Raw genomic sequence first — 21,121 nt, 5'->3', positions numbered from 1 at the left:
TCCCAGGGCCACCCACCTGAACCAGGGTGGGAGGGAGGCCAGAACCTGCTGGGGGGTACAGGCACTGCTGGCCACCTTGGGGACCCCTCAGGGGTTCCAGCTCCAGCTACCTGGGAAGCAGGCACTCCCTCCGGGGCTGCGCCAGCACCGGTGCCACCACCTACAGCTGGCGCAGTCACCACCGCTCCAGGGCATCTCCAGCCCGCTCTCCGGGATGCGCACAGAGCCACTACTCAGCTCTTTATTGTTGGAGACCACGCATTTCCACATGCACAGGACACACCAGCACACACGGGGACACAGGCATGCAGTTCACGGCACAGCTCCCCCCACCCCGGACCCCTGTCCCCAGGGACAAGGCAGGTGTGGGGAGGGGCAGCCCCACCCCACAGACCGCCACACTGGCGGGAGAGGTGGATAGCAGGGACCCTCCAGCCTCCACCGGGCACCCCGTTCTGGGCTGTGCAGCGATGCCTTCTCTGGGAGCCTGAGTCCAGCCCCAGCCTGGGGTTCAGAAGGGGCTCTCAGCCAACCCAGGGAGGCCACTGGCCAAGGGGGTCTCCGCACAGGGGTCCTGGCCAACGCCGTTGCTGCTGCCACCCCTCACATGCCGCAGGTTCTCGGCGGGGGTGCCATGGCCAGGCCTGGCCGGGGCCGTGTGGCTGCCGGTGTGCTGCTCCCTGCGCAGCGCTTTGCCCAGGCGCCAACGGTGCCAGCGCCGCTGCAGCTCCAACTGCACCTGGGGGGGTGCAGCGGGTCGGGCCAGTCCCAGGGCCTGCCGTCCCGCCCTCCCCAGGCCCCTGCTGTGGGCCTCCCTGGACGCTCAAGCCCTCGGCCCTGGGGCACAGGGCAAGCAAGCTCCTTGCTGGGCACAGGACACCCCCATGGCCACGAGGGCCGAGGTCTGCGGATTCGGGAACTCCTTCCCTCAAGTGCACACCCACATCATAGCAACTGTGCTCAAAAGCACGCAGGCGGAAGGGACAGGCGTGGCACAAGCTCAACCCCAGTTGGAGCTGGGCTGAGTGTCCTCGTGCCCTCTCTGACCCTGATCCCAGGGCCACGGCTGATGGCCTCAGACCCCACCCACCTCCTTGTTGAGGAAGCAGTAGAGGACGGCCACCAACAGGCCCTGGAGGGAGAGAGCGGGTCAGTACCAGCCGCAGCCTGGGGCGGGGGCGAGGGGTGGGGGCTGGGCCGGCGGGCACCTGGAAGGAGCTGAGGAAGAGGTCGAAGAACAGCTTGGCGGAGCGCAGTGTGCCCTGGGCGTGCTCGTCGGTCACGAAGGCGAAGACCACCTCGTGGACCCCCAGCAGGGGGATGAGTGTCAGCGTGGACTTGGCCAGCCTGCAGGGGCGGGGCCTCAGCCACCCACGGCTGCCCGCCCACCTGCGCCTTGCCATGACCCCCCCCAGCCCCCTCTGGCCCTCCAGGGCCTCCCGGCCTTGCCCGCCAGCCCCACCAACCACACCCACCGGAACTTGTAGTCCCCGTAGTGCATCTGGCGGGAGCGCAGCTTGGCCACGAGAAGACGAATGATGCGGACAAAGATGAAGAAATTGATCTGTGTGAGGAGGACACAGGTTGGGGCAGCCCTCGAGCCCTGGGGGACAGCTCTGTGTCCCTGGATGACTCCATCTGTCTCTTGTGCCGGTGGGCCCGGCGGGCACCCTGCCAAGGAAGGGCAGCCTGGCCAGTGTCCTGGCTGAGTGCTGGGGCCTCCCTCCCACACTCTCAGGCCAGGCAGGATGCTGTCTGTCCCTTTGGGTTGACTACGGCCACCAAGGAAGGAGGGGCCTGGGTGTGCCACCTGCCAGCACCCCTTCCCTGGGGCCAGCAGGCACCTCAGCTCCTCACCAGGACGGCCAGGAAGACGGGGAAGCGCAGGATCCACCAGAAGCCCATGTTATCATTGCGGGTCCAGCACCTGCGGGGCAGGCTCGTGTCTTCAGGCACACAGCGCCCCCCCCACCCCCCCAACAGTGGCTCCGCCAGGATCTAATCAGCGCTCAGGAAAGGAAGGCACGAGGTCACAAGTGACCCCCCCCAGGCTCCAGGACTGCCACCCCCACTGCCTGAAGCCAGAGCCCCCACCCGCTGCCTGACGCCCCCACGGCCCACCCACCCCCCCTCCCGGAGCAGGCCTTCCTCCCTGTTCAGTGGGTACTCACTGCACATTCTCAAACAGACCCTTGACCACCGCCCAGGGGATGACGAACAGCATGGGGGCACCTGCAGGGGGCGGCAGCTGTGGTCCCGAGGCCCTGGCCGGCCAGCCAGCCCCCCACAGCACCAGCCCACTCACCCCAGCCGATGCCCAGGTAGAGGGGGAAGAAGCTCCTCTCGGGGAAGGTGGCGAGGTCCAGCAGGCTGTGCAGGTACACGCCCTCCACCAGCAGCCAGCAGTAGTTGGCCACCACGCCGTACTGCATGAACACCGCGGCCATGCGGCAGCCGGCCACCGCCTGGCACAGGTACAGCGTGAGCAGGGTCACACCGCCACCGGCCCACCAGGGCTGGGGCAGGCCGGGACGCTCACCCCATCACTGAGCCAGATGCTGACACTGAGGTCGTTGCCGATCTTCTGGCTATAGCGGGTCTTGAGCAGCTGATCGATGACCAGCACGGAGCTGGCCTTCAGCACGAAGGACGCGAACAGGTTTGCATGGATGTAGTTTCGGGTGCAATGCAGCTTGCTGCAGGAACGGCGAGTCAGCGCCCGCTGCCTTCCTCCCTGCCCCCACGGCAGCCCGGGCACCGGCGGGCGCCTACCTGAGGCCCAGCAGGATGGCCAGGGCAAGGACCAGGGCCCCCAGGGACAGGCTGTAGCCCACCGTGTACATCTCCTGGAAGCTGCTGTACATCTTGGCCACCTCCTTCTGCGGATCATAGTGGCCGGTAGGGCCAGGGGGGCCACCTCCTGCACCCCCACAGCCCTGCCAATCCCGCCGCAGGCTGACCTGGATCTTGAGCTCCTCGTCGTCCATCTGGCACTGGGAGGCGTTGCGCCACGGCTGTCCCCGGGGCCCACGCACCCACTGCCCGTCGGGCCCGCACCTCTTGAACACGAGGCGGTGCTGCACTGGGGGCGCGAGGGCAGCCTCTAGTCAGCCCCCGCCCCAGGCCCAGCCCCTCAGCCACCCCATGCCCTGTGGTTACCTTTGTGGTGCCAAGGCAGGTACCAGGGGCAGGAGATGTTGGCCGTGGTGTTGGGCGGGGTGTCGGGCCAGCAGGAATACTTGTCGAAGGTTCTGTTACAGACCAGCTCTGCAGAGGCAGGGCCGGGGGCCCAGGGGTTGTGGGGAAACGGGGCTCCCCAGGGCCTGGCCCGGCAAGAACCCTCCTTCTGGAAGCCTGAGCATTGCCATCTCCTCTCCCAGCAGGCAGCCCAGCGCCGCTCCCTCCCCACTTGGGCCTGGGACCAGGTGCCCCCGGCCATCGGCCTCCCCAGACCAAGTGTGCCCTCCCCCACCTCCAGCCCAGCCTGGCCCTGAGCTCCAGCTCCACCCAGGGCACCTTCCTAGGGAGACCCCCCCATCTCAAATGTGTCCCAAACCCATGCTGGGGTCTCCTGCTTCCAGCACTTCCTCTCTAGGGGCTGAACCCCAATTCCATCAGCACCCTTTCGTGGTCTGGTGCCCACCCTATGGCTCCCAGACCCGGCTCCCCTCTGCCCCAGCCCAGGCCACCTGTCCAGGGAATGGTGGCCCCCCCGGGGGGTCCTGCTGCCCGTCTCTTCCTACACCTGAGTGTCCAGATCGCGACACTCAGACCCTGCTTGAGCCCTCCCCGGCCTGGGCACTGCCAGCTGATCCACTGCCACCTCTCCCACGAACTGTCTGCCCACCCTGGGCTCCATGGGGACAGCCAGCTTTGGGGCAGCTCTACCATTTCCGTCACTTCCTAGCCTCTCTGAGCTCAGTGACCTCACCTGCGAAGGGGGGTGGGACCTGAGGGGTGACAGGTCCTCCTGTAAGGCTGCTTGGAGGAAAGAGCCCTCCTGTGGAGGGAGCTCAAGGCCAGGAGGCTGGAAGGCTTTGGTGGGGGCTCACCGGTTGGGGGGGGCAGCAGGCTCAGGTTGTGGTGACACTGGTCACTGTAGAGCTTCCACTTCTCAAACAGGAAGTCCATCACCTGAGCAGAGGGGGCCTGCGGCTGGGGCAGGTGGAAGAACAACCAGACAGACAGACAGACAGACAGCCAGGACAGCGCGGGTCAGCGCAGGCTGTCCCCGCAGTGCCCACCCGCGGCAGGTGGGTGTGGGGCACTCACCCTGCAGGCCAGGAGCAGCAGCAGCAGCAGGTGGGGGCGGTGTGGCCGGGCAGGGGGCATGCCTCCAGGTAGCTGCCTCCCACATCTGGCAAGGGCTGCACATCCGGGGCAGCGGGGTCCTCGAGGGCGTGCGCTGCTCCACAGGCTGCTGGGTGGCAGAGTGGCAGAGTCTGGGGGGTCCTGCTGCCCTGGACCCTCCCTGAGCCTCGGGGTCCTGACGAAGGGGAGCTGAGGGCAGAAGACGCCGCAGTGGCCGTCCTCTGCCAGTGTGGCAGCCTCCGTGCCTGGGAGGTCTTGTCCAGGGGCATGGGGGCTGCACCTCTCCTCTAGGGGGAGGGGCTTTCCTGCTGCCTGGGGCTGTCTGTCTGGTGGCCCCTCTCCTCTGTGCTGGTGGCAGCCACCCTTCTGCCTGGTTACCACCCCCCAGCTCTTGGTAGGCTCCAGCCCCCCACCTGCTCTCAGCCCCGGGGAAGCTGCCTTGCCAGGGTGGCCGGCCGGGGAGCGAGTGCGAGGGTGCTGGTGCCTGGGCCATCCATGACTTGGCCCCCAGGGACACGGTGACTGAGCTGGCCAGGCGAGTTCCTAGCTGCGCCAGGGGCCAGGTGTGCGGGGCACATGCTCAGGATGGTCTGCCACCGCATGCTGCCTCACAGCACTGGGGTGCCCGGGTGCGCCCAGGGGCCCCACGCAAGGCTCAAACGCAGCAACCCGGTCCCACAGGCACAGCAGGCCGGCTGGCAGTGCGTCCCTTTCAGATTAGCACTGCTGGCTGCCCGTGTCGTGGGGGTCACAGTGCCTGGTCCCAGGCCAGAGCCAGCATCTGCAGTGGGAGTTCAGAGGCAGCAGCCCCTGAGTCAGCCCTTTGCCGCTGACAGTCTTTTGCTCCAACAGAGCCTCATGGGGAAGTGGGAGGGGCTTCCCTCGGGGTGGGTTTACAGGTGCTCTGAGTGACCCCAGGAGCCCCCAGGGCTGTGACGGGCCCTTCTTCTGGGCACTCTCGAACAGGGTAAGTGTGGCCAGATGGCTGGACAGACTGAGGACGGAAGGCAGCGCCAGGGAGAACCCAGGACAGAGGTGGTGGGAGGTGGCGGGAGGGGGCATAGGCTGGCGGTGGAGGGTTTCCTGGGGCTGCCCTGCACTTCCGCCCTCCCCTGACGGGCCTGAGATGCGCCATGCAGGGACAGCAGAGTGACCGGGCAGGTACCTGGCTCACAGCTGCTATGGGGCTGCCGGCCCTGGGCTCACGCAGGGCCTGGCTCGAGGCACGGTCCACAGCCCCAGGTCCCCAGCCCCTGCACCGGGGAGGAGCCATCCAGGCTTGGAGCTGGGTAAGGGACCCACAGAGGGGGCTTCCTCTCCAGTGGAGAAGGCAGCAGGCAGGTGGGGGAGGAGGGGCAGTTCAGGTGTCCCCAGCCCTGGGGTCACCCACTGGCCCTTATCTTTCCTGATTCTGATCAAACAGCCCCATCTGCTGCGCTGTCCTCAAGGCTCAGGCCAGGGGCTGGGCTGGGGGAGGAGCAGCTATGCCCAGCACCACCCAGAGGGGCTGCTGCACCCCCCGAGAGGCCCTGGGGGAGGAAGGGCAGTCGGTGGCCAGAGCAGGGTGGACAGTGCAGATGCAGGCGGGGACATGGGGAGGAAGGACGCTGGCTGGTAAGTGAATCCCTGCCCGGGGCCTGCAGCCAGGGCTGGGGGGATGCGTGCTCAGGCTAGCTGGACATCTCTGTCGGGGATGGGGGCCTTTGATGCTGGCCTCGCTGGCCCCAGGGCCGTTAGGAGAAGAGATGGGTGGACACACTCGCCAGGGCTGCCACACCGGGCCTGCCTTGCAGCTGGGGACCCAGTCAGTCTGAGGACTCCAGAGAGAAGTGGGGCCCAGGGCAGCAGGGCACAGGTGTGAGGAGGAGGAGGAAGGGGGCTTCCCACACAGCCCAGTGCCCAGTGCCACAGGTGGGCACCAGTCCGGGTGCCCCTTGCCCCAGGTCCCTCAGGGTCATGGGGGTGGCATGGAGGGAGCAGGGAGCTCTCTGTCCCTTGTGCGCAGTAGGTGAGTGTGGGCAAGGAGATTTCTAGACACTTCTCTGAATGGGGGTCGGTCTGGGGTGGCTGTGTGCAAGGTGGAAGTTCTGGGGTCCCTGCCAGAGCACCCACAGAAGAGGGCACACATGGTGGAGCCCCAGTTCTAGTCCTGGGACCAGGGGCAAATGACTGGGCTTCCCAGCGGAGATCCCCGAGCCCCCATCACTGAGAACTGAACCCACTCACGGGGGACAGGGCTTTGCCACCCTGAGGGAAGAAGTGATGATGGATCTGTTCACCACGTACAGCCCCGCACAGGGGGACACTGACGCCCAGAGGCAGCCCCTGGCCCAGGATAGGTGTCTGTTGAGTGGGTGACTGCAACCCTGGGGTGAGAAGCAGTGGACATGCAGGTGGCACTCCGGCTCCGCTGGCCGCAGCACCAGGCCTGGCCTCTCTCCACTTTACTACCCTCCCCCGACACAGCTTCAGGGACCAGGTGTCCGAGCTCCCTTGTGGGCCGCCAAGGACTGGGGCTCCTCGAGGGTCCCCTACCACACACCCCTCCTCTCTATTCTCTGCTCAGAGCGAGCGCCCGGCCCCACGGAACACACCAGTCACTGGGGCTTGGGGCCACCTGTCACAGCAGGGTTGCTGCTGAGCTGGTGCCCGTGCCAGCCCTGGCAGAACCCATGACTCAGGTGCTTGAGGCTGGGCCATGCCCCACCAATTTCCCCTGGGGGTGGCTGAGGGACCCCACAGACCTGGAGCTGGGCAGGGGCCCCCAGGACGGGTGGATAGACTATGGGCCAAGGCAGGTGGTGGTGGAGCTCCCCAAGCTCACACCAGATCCCAGTGATTGGGGAAGGGACTTCCCAGACGCTTTGGGGAGCCCCTGAGGGTTATGAGGTGGGAGGGGGGCTGTTTGTGTGAAACCAGAGTAGGCAGCGGAAGGTCAGGGCCCGGAGGTGGATAGTGGCCACAGGCTGTTGACAAAGCCTGATTCCTGCGTCCTTCCCCCGCGGGGGCGGGGCAGGCCTGGGATGCGGGCCAGGGTGCGCTTCGACCCCCAACCCTCATGCCCCCAACACAGGCGGACGGAAAAACAGCCCGGCCAGCCGGTCCTCCGAGGATGCGGGCGCTGAGAGGTCAGAGGTCAGTCGGTTGGGATCGGGGCATAAACCCCCGCGGCCGAGGGTGGGGGCGCTGGAGAGGCCTGAGCAGGGCAGGGCAGTGACCAGCGCTCGCTGCGGGTCAAAGTCACAAGTGTGGGCTGCGGAAAAAGAGCCGGCCAGGCGGGGTGCAGACACCCCTCATCCCAGCCCGAGCAAACTCGGGTACTACTGGGGGGCCCTGGGGCGCAGGGACCCGTCGGAGCCGGAGCAGGCGCCTCCTGGCGCACCCGCGGGCGGCCTGCGCGCCCATGGGGAGGGGCGAGTCGCGCGCGGAGTGTGGCGGCAGGACAGCGCCGGCGGCCACCGACATCCCCTGCCGAGGCCGCGCTCCCGGGGACGTGAGGATAGTGGAGGGGCTGAGCCCCCCGAGTCTGCCCGACGTGCAGGACCGGGCGACCGTCCGAGCCAGGAGGGTACATCTCAGGGTTGGGAACGGAAGTTCCGACGGGGTGAGGACGGCGACACGCGGCCCCCAGCCCGTCCGCACAGCGCCGGGGCCCCCGCCGGCTCCCCGCTCCCCGTCTCGCCGGCCCCTGACGCACCCGCCCCGCCGTCTGCCCGGCCCGATCGGCTCCGGAGCGTCCCCTCCGGCCGCCGCCAGGTGCTCACCGCTTAGCGCCGCTCCGCGCTCAGTTCGGCTCCCGGTCGGGTCGGCGCCGGCTCCGCGCCCGCGTCCGCGCCAGCCGCGCGCAAACTTCCCGGCGGCGGCGCTGCGCGGCGGGGGATGGGGAGGGGCGGGCGCGGGGGCGGCCCCGCGGCGGGGGGGACAGCCGAGCCGAGGGTCCCCGCCCGCCCCTCGCGCAGCCGCCCCGCCCCGCCGTGGCCCTGCAGACCCCCCGCGGGGAGCCTTCGCGAGCGCTCGGCGCCACTGCCGTGTCCCAGCAGACCCCGCCCACGGACCCTGCCCCGCGGACCCTGCCCGCAGCCCCCTGACCCGTGGACCCTCGCCGTGGACCCCCGGCCCGGCAGATGGCGGTCACCGGGCCTCGTCTCCCCGCGGGGACGCGTTGGGTGTGCGGAGGGGGCGCGGCCGAGGGTGGGGGCGCCCCTTCCCCTCGCTGCCCCGCGTTCCCGCCTCTTCCCCGCTGCCTTCCTGATGTTCTGGAAGGACGGACACCCCCACCCACCCTGGCCCCTGGGTGACGGGGCCTCTTCCCCTGCAGAGCGGTGGGGGCTGGGCTGCAGGCCGGGGAGCGGGGGTCGCCCGTCTTGGGCTGCCCCCTGGGGAGCCCTTTAGCCTTTCTGTGCCACAATCCCGGGTCTCAGGCCTCTCGCTTGTGTCCACAAGCCCCCTCAGGCAAGCCCCCTCTCACCTGCCATTCGACAGCCCCCTGCCCCCAGCTAGCTGCCACTGTTAACCCCTGCCACTGTTCCTCCACCTGCTGGTCCTGTGGCCAAGAAGAGTGAGCGCTCTACTGTCCCCGCTTCCAGGGGACCTTCCAGGGGACCGGGCAGGCCTGAGCCGGGATTCCCCAGCCGCCCTCAGGAGGACACTCCTCCTCCCCTGTGGCCAGACCCCCAGGGAGCCTCTGCCAGCCCCTCACTGCTCCACCCCACACCCACCCAGTCCCTGCTCTGCGCCAGTGACCGCAGGGTCACCAACCCTTTGCATGCCCTGGAGCCTCGTCTTTTCTGGCCTCCCAGCATCCTGGGACACTGATGGTCATGCCCTCTTTCTAGAAAGTTCTCCCTGGAGATGTGACTTCCAGATGGACACTCTCCTCTTCTCCCCCACTCCCCTCCTCTCCCTCAGTCTTTCATCTGCACATCCTGCCCCCATCCCCAGCCATCTCTCCACTGCCACCCATGCTGTCCCTTCTGTTTTAGGGGCATTGGAACCTGTGGTGCCCCACAACTCGTGCCCCCACCCATGGGCCTCTCCCCCTCGAGCCCCCAGAGCAGAGCTGAAGCTGGTCCGGCTGCCCCAACCCCAACCCGCGGGGTCCCTCCCCTGCTGCCACCCACACCCTTAAGGGCTCCAGTAGAGGGGTGCTCTGGGGGAGCATCTGCCTTCCAGATCCCCCTCTTACCAGCCCCTCCGAAACCCTGCAGGGTGGGGGGATGGGGTGCTGTTTTGGTTCAGGCAATGGCCAGAGGCAAAGGTCAGAAGGCAAAGGTCATAAAAATCTGTTTCTGCCTGAGTAAGGGCTGCCCCCCGGCTCCCACCCTCTTTCCTTTCCACCACCCAGCCCCTCTCACTGCCCCTGCCCTCTGGGGGCGCGGGGTGGTGGTGGGGGTTGTGGTTTTGATGTTGGGAACTCCAGCCTCGGCCCCCTGCTGTGAACAGGGTGGAGGGGTGAGGGGTGGGCTAGGCTCTGCACAATGACCTACTGTGGGGGGCTGGGGGGAGACGGGGCTTCAGGCCCTCCTGCACCGAGGTAGTTTCAAGGAAAGGACAGGTTCTTCCCGGAGGTGGGGTGGAGAAAGGAGTGGTCCTGGCCCATCTGTCCCAGTGTCCTTGTTTGCCTGAAGACAATCCCTGGCTGGCAGAGGCCCAGCCCGCTGGGAGGTGGGGGTCTGGGGCCAGCAGGAAGAGACTTGGAAGAACCAATTCAGGTTGCCGCGGGCAGGCGCTCTCCTGGGCTGGGCCCCTCCAGCGACACAACTGAACTCATGACCTGCAGGCTCTGAGCCTTCTCCAAGGCCCATGTGAACACCGCAGGTGCCCTCCATATCTGATCACCCCCACTATCTGATCAGGCCCTGGCCTCCACCGCCCCCAGCGCCCCCAGCCATGCCTGCCCCAGGCCTGCCTTCCCAGGAACCCTGCCGGGTGGGTTTGGCCAGAACCCCTGACCCGGATGTTTCCTCCTGGTGATTTTCCATCGCTGCCCCCACCTGTCCCTCGGCTATAAACCCCTACTTGTCTGTGCCGGGTTCAGAGTGATCCCGGATCTCTGCTGAGGTCTCTTCCCTATGACAATGGTCCTGTTTTCACCGGCTGACTACTGCCCAGCTCAGGTTTTCCCTGACACTGGTGACGTAGAAACAGCAGAGCTGGGATGACAGGGGCTGGGCCTTCCCACGTAGCAGTCTGGGGGTCTGCCCTCCGCCTGTGCCAGGGTCCCCTGTGCTCCAGGGCAGGCTGCAGAACCCCTGGGACGCAGGTTTGTCTGCCGGGGACTCTGGGGACAAAGCCAAAGGACATTAACCCAGGCATCCCTAAACCGCAGTGCGTCAGACACCCCCTCACGCTCTGGTGGGGGTGGTGCTGCGTAGGGAAGGGAGGGGTGGCCAGGAAGCCAGGGCGGAGGGAGCACAGGTGAGGGCTGCATCAGGGCCAGGAGATGTGCGACCAGGACAGCAGGCGGGAGGGGCGGCCTCCCCAGAGACAGCCACGCGAGGGGCATTTCCTTCCAGGTCTCCTTACTGTGTGTCAGTACATTTTTACTTTTGTTTTTTGTTTGTTTTTTGAGGCAGAGTCTCGCTCTGCCACCCAGGCTAGAGTGCCGTGGCGTCAGCCTAGCTCACAGCAACCTCACACTCCTGGCCTCGAGCGATCCTCCCGCCTCGGCCTCCCAGCGTGCTGGGATTGCAGGCGTGCGCCACCGCGCCCAGACCATTTTTACTTTTGATACAGTTTTGCAACCAGCTTTTCTCACCACAACTGTGACCGAGTGTTTCCTGGGTGAGTGAGGAGGCCTCCCGACATCGCCGCGTGGGCACTCGGCACTCCGTGCCTGGGGCTGTCGGAGTTTGCTCAGCCGTGGGCACCCAGGGCCTCGCTGTTCCGTGTGAGGTGTGAATGAACATGAGCCCACAGATGCACGAGCGAGCCCCACAACGCCCGGACAAGAGGACCTGGGAGGACACAGCGAGTGCAGGGAACAGAGGAAAGCGTCAAGAACATTCCTCCACTCCGATTATCCTTAAGGAAAAGCAAAAACATGATGCACTATAAACCTAGACCGGAAAGCAAGCAGAGCAAGAAAGAGGCCCTGCCAGTCTAGAATGTAGCATCTGAGATTTGTAAAGTCTAATAGGATTGGAAGATTGAAATGAGGAAATCGCTCAGAAGATAGAACGAAAATCTTAGCCGGATGTGGTGGCGCCTATAGTCCCAGCTACTGGGAGGCCGAGGCGGGAGGATCGCCTGAGCCCAGGAGTTCGAGGCTGCAGTGAGCTGTGATGACGCCACCACGCTCCAGTCTGGGCAACAGAGCAAGACCCCATCTCTAAAAAAAAATTAAAAAGAATATCATTTGAATGGAATATGTAGCCTTTTGTATCTGGCTTTTAAAATTTATCATAGTGCTTTTGAGATTCATTATGATGTATAGAATATATAGATTATAATAATTTATAGCACAATCTGTTATAATGTATAGATTCATTATTCCGTGTTGCAACGTGTAACAGTAGTTTCCCTTCTTTTCATTGCTGAGTAGTGCTCTGCTCTATGAAGGTGCCGATTTTCTTTCTCACCTCACCAGTCGACGGACATTTGGATTTTGTCCTGGCTTTTGGAACTATGAACTATGCTGCTGTGAATGTTTGAGAACAGGTCTTGGTGTGAGCGTGTGTTTTGGTGAAGACCTGGGAGCAGGACAGGGGGCTGGGGGTCTGGTGCGTGTGCAGCGTCGCAGACAACGCCGAGCTCTCTTCCCGCCCCCTCTGCGGCAGCCCGTGGCCAGGGCTCCGGCTGCTCCTGGGCTCGCAGGATGCCGGGGGCTTGTCTGTGTGATGGATCTTCTGTCTGTTCTAGCAGGCATGTGGTGGTATCTCCCTGTGGCTCCGATCTGCGTTTCCCCAATGACAAATGACGTTCAACCTTCTGTGTGTCTTCTTTTGTGAATCATCCGTTCAAATGCATCACTCATTTTTACAGTTGGCTTGGTTTTTTAAGTTCTTGAGTGGTAAGAGCTCTTCACACATTCTAGATATAAGTGCTTTGCTGGGTATTTGTTTGGTGAATGTTTTCTCCCTTTCGATGGTTTGCGCTTCCATTTTCTTAAGGGTTTTTCAGCGAGCGGCTTTTAACGTCGTGGAAGTCCCAGTGTCCCGTCCTCTCGTGCGTCCGCTTTGTGCCTCCGGCGATAATCTTTGCCCGACCGATGGGATGGCCGCAGGGGCTGCTCCCACCGGCTCTTCCCCTTCAAGTTCACCATTCGGCTCTTAAGTCCGCGCTTTGTGCTGAGCTGACTTTGCATGTGGTGCGACCGGGCTTCCTTTTCTTTCTTTCTTTCGTCTTTGGGGAGATGGATCCGGTTGCTCCAACACTGTTGGTTGAAGAGACTGTCCTTTCTTCCCTGCATTGTTATCTTAGTGCCTTTGGGGACAGTCAACTGGCTGTCTACGTTGTGGGTCCATTTCTGTGACTTCCTCATATTTGATTGAGAATGTTTGCATCTGTGTCCGTTAAGGATATTTCAGTAATTTTATTTTCTCGTAATAAGGAAATTGTCTGGTTTTGGCGTCAGGGTAGTGCTGGCCTTACAGAACGAGCTGGGAGGTGTCCCCTCCTCTCCTGTTTTCTGGAAGTTTGTGTAGAATTGATACTGTTGCCTCCTTAGCTGTTGGTAGGATTCCCTGGTGAAGCCATCTGGGCCTGCAGTTGTCTTTATATAGAAAAGTTTTTAACTACAAGTTCAATTTCCTTAATAGATACAGTCCTATGTTCCTAGATATTGGCACATTGTTCCTCAAAATTACTATCCAATTTTCAGTGTCACTAGCAGAATTTAAGTGTTTCAGTTGTTACGCATCTTCACCAACACTGGGTTCTATGTTGTTTTTAAATGTGTGCATGTGTTGTTTTCATAGCTTTTTAAAATCTTTGAGGCAGCGTCTCCCTCGTCATCCCAGCCGGAGTGCAGTGGCGTCATCACAGCTCACTGCAGCCTCCTGGGCTCAAGCGATCCTCCTGCCCCAGCCTCTCGAGTAGCTGGGACTACAGGTGTGTGCCACCACTCGTGGCTCATATTTGTATTTTTTGTAGAAATGAGGTCTTGCTCTTGCTCAGGCTGGTCTCAAACTCCTGGTCTCAAGTGATCCTCCTGCCTTGGCCTCCCAGAGTGCTGGGATCACAGGCGTGAGGCACTCGGAGGCTCTGGGTCACTCCTGATGGGAGAGAACTCGCAGCCAGCCCAGGCCTGGGCGGAGGTCCCAACCTGCGGGCGGCCAGCCCACAAGCTCTGCTTTCCCAGCCAGAGCCAGTTCCGGTAGCCGGAGGCAGAGATTTGCAGCCTCTCTAGGGGGACCTTCCTTCCCATCTGGGCCCTTCGGTTGTGCAACCAGCCCCGGGCACCTGGCCTGACCTGCAGGTGGAGGGGGCCTGCTCCCCCCACACCTGGAACGGCTGGGGCCGTTCCACGGCTGGGGACCATGGCTTGTTCTGGCAGAGCATGCGCATGTCTGTCTGTGTGTATCGGTGTGTGTGTGTCTGTGTGTCCGTGTCTCTCTGTGTGTCCGTGTATCTGTGTGTCTCTCTGTGTGTCTCTGTGTGTGCCTGTGTGTGTGTCTGTGTGTGTCTCTCTGGGTCTTTGTGTGTGTGTCTGTGTGTCTCTGTGTGTGTCTCTCTGTGTGTTTGTGTGTGTGTCTGTGTCTCTGTGTCTCTCTGTATCTCTGTGTGTCTGCATGTCTGTGTCTGTGTGTGTGTGTGTGTGTCTGTGTCTCTGTGTCTCTCTGTATCTCTGTGTGTCTGTGTGTGTGTGTTTGTATGTGTCTGTGTCTCTGTGTGTGTGTCTGTGTCTCTGTGTCTCTCTGTATCTCTGTGTGTCTGTGTGTCTGTGTCTGTATGTGTCTGTGTCTCTGTGTGTGTGTCTGTGTCTCTGTGTCTCTCTGTATCTCTGTGTGTCTGTGTGTCTCTGTGTGTGTGTCTGTATGTGTCTGTCTGTGTGTGTGTCTGTGTCTCTGTGTCTCTCTGTATCTCTGTGTGTGTGTCTGTGTGTGTGTCTGTATGTGTCTGTCTGTGTGTGTGTCTGTGTCTCTGTGTCTGTGTCTCTGTGTCTGTGTGTCTCTCTGTGTCTCTGTGTCTCTCTGTGTGTCTGTGTCTGGTTGTGTGTACGTGTCTCTCTGTGTGTCTGTGTGTCTGTGTGTGTGTCCGTGTCTCTCTGTGTGTCTGTGTGTCTGTGTGTCTGTGTGTGTGGAAGCCCCTGGGTGTTCGGCCCCTGCAGGGTCCCCCGGGAGACTGGCTGGCCGTGTGGGAGCAGCGCGGACCCCTCCAGGCCCGGCTGGGGCAGCGCTTCTGTCCACGGCCGGCCCCGCACAGCTGGCAGAGCGGGGAGGACGCCAGCAGCGCAGGTCCGTGCAGGGCCGGGGGAGGTGGCCGCGGAGGCCCCAGGACAGGACCCTGCATCCTCACGCTGCTTCCCCTGGCCTGCCCGGGGGGCGCAGCCCTTGTCCCAGAACTGGCCAGCTGGCAGCAACTGGGGTGGGGGCAGTTTGGCCCCTGGGTCCTCCCGCCCACGGTCCTTCCCGCGCACCCTCCCTGACATCCTTTCGGGCTCACCCCGGACCTGCCCCTGCAGCCCCCTCCTGATTTTGTTTCCTTGTTGCAAAGGAAGTGCCCACGCTGCCCCCCGCCGGCCTTGCCCGCCCCCAGCCCCTCCTCCCTGACAGCCTCGGCCCCCCTGAGCTCCCCCAGCCCATCCCCCACCCCTCCCTGCCCGCAGCCACCAAGGCCGCTCCCCTCCCAGGTAGCCGAGGCTTTGGTGCCACCGAGGCCCGGGTGCCCGGCACATGCCCCCGCCCCACCGCAGAGGGCAGGTGGTGGGCCCAGTGTGTCCGGGACCCCGAGTGGGAGAGCCAGGCCCTGAGACTGGCCCCAAGCCAGGCAGCATCCGGGGCTCCCAGGGCCTAACCCCGCCCGCTGCCACTCCTAGAGCATCAGCCCGTGGGGGGTCGGGCGGAAACGCAGTGTTCTCCCTGCTCCCTGCGGCCAGGCCTTGGCCAGCCCCTCCCACTGGCCCTCCTGCAATCCTCCTACAAGTGGGTGGCCAGAGGCCCATCAAGCCCGTTTCAGGGAAGGTAAACCGAGGCACAGAGAAATTGAATAACTCAAGTTTGCCCAAGAACCCTCAGTTCAGGTGGAGGTGGTTGGAGGCCAGAGCCTGTGTGCTCGACCAGAGTGGACACCATGCCCAGGGGCCGGTCACGGCGGAGGGCCAAGTCCCCACCCCGTTTTACAGATGGGGCACCCGAGGCCCTGGGGGTGAAGTGGCTTGACTAGGGCCACCCTCACCCCTGGAGCCTGGTCCCAGGGGACGGCTGGCGTGTGCTACACTGCCTGGCCCCGGCTTGCGGGAAGCAGGGCTGCTCCCAGGGAAATGCAGTCCCCCCCACGGCCACCCATCTGCTCCCTGAGTGACCCCACGCTCCCGCGAAGGGGGTGCCTGTGCCCCAGCCTCTGCCTGGCCAGCGTCTCACGCCCCAAGCCATTGTCTGGGTCCTCAGGCTCTGCAAAGTCACATTAGGTGCCGTCCACCACGGCTAGATCAAATCAGCCCACTTAGAGGGAGACAGTGGCAGCAGGAAGGGGCCCCGGGGCCACCAGCCTGGATGGGGCCTGGCTCCAGCCCTCAACCGAGTGGGGCGGGGGGCAGGTGGCAGGGAGGTTCGCAGCACCCGCTGCTTCCCCAGGCGGCTCAGGGCTGTGGGGCGGACAAGGCCCAGCCCCCGCACCTGGGTCTTCGGGGCTGTACGGGAAGCAGGTGGCACGGGCCTTTGAGGACAGACACTGCTGTCCTGCTGTCCCTTCTGTGCAGCTGGAGCCAGGCCACTGGGAGGGGACAGGGAGAAGGGAGGAAGCGTCCAGGCAGCCCGGGAGGGTCCCACAGGGAGGGTCCCGCAAGGAGCCCTGGAAGGAGCTGTGTCCGGATTGAGCAGAGCCTCCAGCTCACGTGGACCGTTCTCCTCCCTGGGCTCTGCCCACCACGCCCGCCCTCGTCAGGGGCGTTTCCCCACCCGCTCCCCACTTGGGGGCTGCTGGCCAGGTGCGACTCCCCCCGGGTGGGCCGGCCAGGGGCACGGCTGGACGGGGACTCACTGGCCAAGCCGTGTCTCCTGCGTTTGAGGGACATGGGGACGATGGTTACCTAAGGATTAGGCGTCGGCTGCCCGGAAGGCAGAAAGCCCCCGCACAGTAGGGCCTGTGGTGAGACCCAGAGGCCCCTGGCGTCCCCTCAAAACTTGTGTATTGGCCCAGAGCTGTGGCTCACGCCTGTAATCCCTAGACAGGAGGATTGCTTGAGGCCAGGAGTTTGAGACTAGCCTGGGCAACATAGCAAGACCCTGTCTCAACAAAAAGATTTAAAAATTAGCCTGGTTTGGTGGTATGCGCACCTGTAGTGCCGGTTACTCGGGAGGCTGAGGTGGGAGGATCGCTTGAGTCCAGGAGTGTGAAGTTGCTGTGAGCTAGGCTGACGCCACAGCACTCCAGCCTGGGTGACAGAGCGAGACCCTGTCTCTAAAAAAAAAAAGTGTATGTCGAAGCCTTAACCCTCAGTCCTTTAGAAAGTGTCTGTACTTGGTGATAGGTCCTTTAAAGAGGTGGTTAAGGACAGCCCCCATCTTCTTTGAGCGCCTAGGCCAGGCGGGGACGCTGGGAGGTCCCGGCGTTGCTGCTGTGAGCCTGTAGTGTGGCTCTCGGAACCAGGGCCTCACAGTGGCCACAGTGGCTGAAAGTGGTGATAATGAAAAAATGGCTGCTCTGGAGGCCAAAGCCTGTCATCAAATTGAGTATTATTTTGGAGACTTCAATTTGCCAGGGGACAAGCGTTTAAAGGAACAGATCAAATTGGATGAAGGCTGGGTATCTTTGGAGACCATGATAAAATCCAACAGGTTAAGCTGCCTCACAGCAGACTCTAATGTAATTGTGGAGGCGCTGAGCAAATCCAAGGCAGAACTCATGGGAATCAGTGAAGATAAAACTAAAATCAGAAGGTCTCCAAGCAAACCCCTCCCTGAACTGACTGATGAGCATAAAAATGACATAAAAGCAGATCTGTTTATAGTAAAGGCTTCCCCACGATGCAGCCCTTGATGACATAAAAGAATGGGTAGAAGATAAAGGTCAAGCCCTAAATATGCAGACGAGAACATTGCACACTGCACGTAAGGGACCAGTATTTGCTGTGTTTGATGGCACTGAATCTGCCAAGAGGTCCATAGAGACCCTTGGCCAGAAGTACAAAGACATGGGCCGGACGAGGTGGCTCACACCTATAATCCCATCACTCTGGGAGGCTGAGGCGGGAGGATCGCTTGAGGTCAGGAGTTCGAGACCAGCCTGAGCAAGAGCGAGATCCCATCTTTACTAAAAATAGAAAAATTACTTGGGCTTGGTGGTGCACACCTGTACTTAGAGCTACTCAGGAGGCCGAGGCAGGAGGATGGTTTGAGCCCAGGAGTTTGAGGTTGCTGTGAGCTAGGCTGACGCCACGGCACTCTAGCCCAGGTGACAGAGTGAAACTATGTCTCAAAAAAAAAAAAAAAATTTTTGTACAAAGACACGGACCTGCTCACACTTTTCAAGGAAGATTACTTTGCAAAAAAAAAAAAAATGGAGAAAGAAAACAAAATAGAGTGGAAGCTAAATTAAGAGCTAAACAAGAGCAAGAAGAAAAAAGTTAGATGAAGATGCTGAAATGAAATCTTTAGAAGAAAAGGCTGGATGCTTGCCGAAATTTGGGGGTGACTTAGGTGATCAGACTGTAGAGATTTTCACATCCTGTTTTCCAGTCCTGGTAGAAGCAGCGGTTGGACTTTGCCAGAGGAGCAAAGAGGGGCCAATCCTGTTTAGGAGAACATAATGGTGACCCACAGTCAGGGAGCAGCGGGGAGACTCGGGGAGCGCTAGACGGAGGGTGGAGAAACAGCCTTGAACAAACGCACAGAAGACCAGCGAGTCTCCAACCAAGGAAATCAGAGGTCAGAGATCTAAAGGGTGGGGGCACAGCCCAGCCTGGCTCTGCAGACGCCAAAGCGCAGTTTCAGGGCAGGACAAGGAAGTTCCGCAGTGACTGCCACGTGACCAGACGGTGTGGCTGGACCGTGAGGGCCGCGAGTGCAGACTCAGACAAGGCCCTGCTCGGAACTGCAGAACATGGTGCCCAAGACCAATTTAGTGAACACATTTTTTATTCATTTTAATTAGGTTTTAAACTGCCTTTGTTTTTTGAAGATTTTAAAATGAAAACCGAATTAGGTCCACTTCAATGGCCACTTGTTAGAAAGGAAGAGTTTTTGTTGTTTAGCTTGTCTTCTTTTGTTGTTATCCAAATGAAGATTTTTTTTTTTGGAGACAGAGTCTCACTCTGTTGCCTGGGCTAGAGTGCCGTGGCGCCAGCCTCGCTCCCTGCAGCCTCCAATTCTTGGAGTCAAGAGATCCTCCTGCCTCGGCCTCCCGAGTAGCTGGGACTACAGGCATGCGCCACCATGCCCGGCTAATTTTTTTTCTATATATGTTTTCAGCTGTCCAGATCATTTCTTTCTATTTTTAGTAGAGACGGGGTCTCGCTGTTGCTCAGGCTGGTCTCGAACTCCTGAGCTCAAACAATCCACCCGCTTTGGCCTCCCAGAGTGCTAGGATTATAGGCGTGAGCCACCGCGCCCGGCTTATTCTGCTGTTTGAAAACCGAGTATCAGTGAAGATATTTTTTGGTTGTAAGTTGTTGGAAATTCAAGTCAAACTGGTTGGAAGGACAAATGGATCCCACACGGAATGATTTAGAGCCCGGCTTCAGGAGAGGCTTGATCAGGGCTCTGACTCCATCTCCCTGGGATTCCCAGGGATTCTCTGTGTTCTGCCCACTCTGTGTGCTGCCGTCATCCTCAGGCAACTGTGCCAGTCTTGTCATCCGCACCGTCTGCCACACACTTCCCCAGAATCAGGGAGATCTTCCCCTCCCCCAACCGTCAAACAGAAGTCCTGAGTTGCCCAAATGAGACCAGCGGGATCATATGCCGTCTGCTGATGCAGACACTGTGCTGAGACATCCTGGGGCCTGTTGGGCAGGAGGAAGGGGAAGTGGGGGGTTCGAGGCACCGAGGAAGCCTGTGCTGTGGGGCCGTGTGTGCAAGTGTCTTGCCAGGGAGTGGGGTGAACCCAGGGAATTCTGTCCCTGGAGGCTCCCAGGCCCCCGCCCCAGCCTGGCTGGAGGAGGGTAGGGAAGACGCCCGGCCAGGCTGCAGGCTGGAGTGGGTGACTCTGAGGGCGCAGAGCTGCTCTGCTGGGTGCCGGGTCTCACCCCGAGACTCACCGAGGAAGGAAGGGGCGGGTGCTCCTTGGGAACCACTCAGTAGGCCCAGCAGGGTGAACTGTCACCCCACAGCATGGGGAACTCACTCACAGGAAGGGACAGTGGGTTCCGCCTGTCCTCACTGGGGCCGGTCTGCGGCGCCTACAGGGCTCCCGTGGGCTGGGGCTGAGCCGCAGCACAGGGACCTGTCATGGGAGGTGGGCACCGGGGTGCTGGGTGCCCTGCAACCAGGCATGGCCTGTGCTTTGGCTGGGGGTGACAGGCAGTGGTGGCTGCCCCTGTGACTCTTCTCCCTGGGGGACTCTCGGGGTTGGGTGCTGGGAGCAGAGTGGCCCGTGAGCTTCCTGACCACGGACCTGGATTGGCATCTGGAAAACAAGGCTGGACCCAGCTTGTGCCCTGAGGGTGAACTGGGACACCCTGGGGTGACCCCCACGTCGCAGGTCTGGGGGGTCGGAAGCTGAAGGCGGTGCAGAGACCCGGGGCCCACACTGGAACGCAGCCAGACCCTCCCGGTCTGCACCTGCCTGCGGCAGCTCCGAGGCCGCCCTCTGCCGGGCCTCCCTCGCCCCCCCAATCCCACCCCCCCACACACCCCTCCCCACCAGAGCAGCCCGGACCTCCCGTCCATGCTCTGGGGGTCTCTTCCCTGCTGTCGACCCCTCTGTCGCCCACTGCCCAGCAGGGAGTCCAGACAGACAGATGGACAGACGGGCCCCAGGGTCTGGCTGGCCCGGCCTCTCCTCCTCCAGCTCGGGCTTAACCCACGAGAATCCACTCTGGGCTGCACGGGGTCATCTGCTCGTCCTGTGAGGCCCGATCAGATGTCACCCTTGGGACCCCTCCTGGGTCACCCAGCACCCTGCTTTGCCCCTCCCCAAGGGCTGATCGTCCCCTTCCTCGGGCTGGCGACCCCCCGTGGGTCGGGTTCTGGCTTCTGCCTCCTCTCCCATGGCACAGTGGCACGCTGGCGCCCAGGGCCGTGCCGCCCGCTCTGGGTGCTGGCGGAGCTGCCACCTGTGCCGGGGCCAGGTGCCCAGTGGAAGCTAGTGTCACCCTGGTCCTGGGGCGGGCTGGGTTCCCAAAGGGCCGAGGGTGTGGAGCAAACACTGGGCTGGGGAGCCTGAGGCCTGGGCTCTATCCCGCTTGGGCCTGGCCCCGTCTCTGACGCTCTGTGGGCTCCTCCTCTGGCTCGGACCAGACCAGGGCCACAGAGCTTTGTAGCTTTGTCACGTTCTCCAGACCACCGCTGCTCCCAGCCACACCCAGAGCACTTCAGCCAACTCTTCCTCTGTCGGCTGTCCCCAGACTGCCTGTAACAGGCTGTGGCTGGGTGCAGGGGTCCCTCTGCCAGGCGGGCCCCCAAACCTGAGGTCCATCAGCAGAATGGCCCCTGTTTAACTCTGGACAGCCACATCCCTGCCCAGGGCCAGGCTGGCTTGGGGGCCCCTG

The 21,121-nt window shown here is 62.2% G+C and overlaps 1 protein-coding gene and 1 pseudogene across 4 annotated transcripts; one reads left to right on the top strand and one right to left on the bottom strand.

Moving 5' to 3' along the window:
* Positions 1-221: 221 nt before the first annotated feature.
* GCGR (glucagon receptor) lies at positions 222-8,158 on the bottom strand. 4 transcript variants are annotated; one of them, XM_069482999.1, is made up of 14 exons: positions 8,076-8,158; positions 4,273-4,420; positions 4,053-4,155; positions 3,160-3,267; positions 2,961-3,082; positions 2,773-2,879; positions 2,540-2,696; positions 2,306-2,465; positions 2,172-2,232; positions 1,858-1,927; positions 1,476-1,564; positions 1,209-1,347; positions 1,091-1,132; positions 222-739 (listed from the first exon to the last, which is right to left on the bottom strand). In XM_069482999.1, the coding sequence occupies exons 2-14, from the start codon at positions 4,330-4,332 to the stop codon at positions 512-514; spliced, it is 1,446 nt and encodes a 481-aa protein (XP_069339100.1). In that variant the 5' UTR covers positions 4,333-4,420; positions 8,076-8,158; the 3' UTR covers positions 222-511. The 4 variants fall into 4 exon arrangements, with proteins under 4 accessions (XP_069339100.1, XP_069339099.1, XP_069339101.1 ...); XM_069482998.1 differs by having other exon boundaries at positions 4,273-4,417; XM_069483000.1 differs by lacking the exons at positions 4,053-4,155; positions 4,273-4,420; positions 8,076-8,158 and adding an exon at positions 3,932-4,011.
* Positions 8,159-8,435: 277 nt separating this feature from the next.
* LOC138392416 (lupus La protein homolog) lies at positions 8,436-20,796 on the top strand (annotated as a pseudogene).
* The last annotated feature ends 325 nt before the right edge of the window (positions 20,797-21,121 follow it).

This window comes from Eulemur rufifrons, chromosome 9 (genome assembly GCF_041146395.1).
Source record: "Eulemur rufifrons isolate Redbay chromosome 9, OSU_ERuf_1, whole genome shotgun sequence".
Lineage (NCBI taxonomy): Eukaryota > Metazoa > Chordata > Mammalia > Primates > Lemuridae > Eulemur > Eulemur rufifrons.
This window is presented reverse-complemented; position numbering and strand designations above follow the sequence as displayed.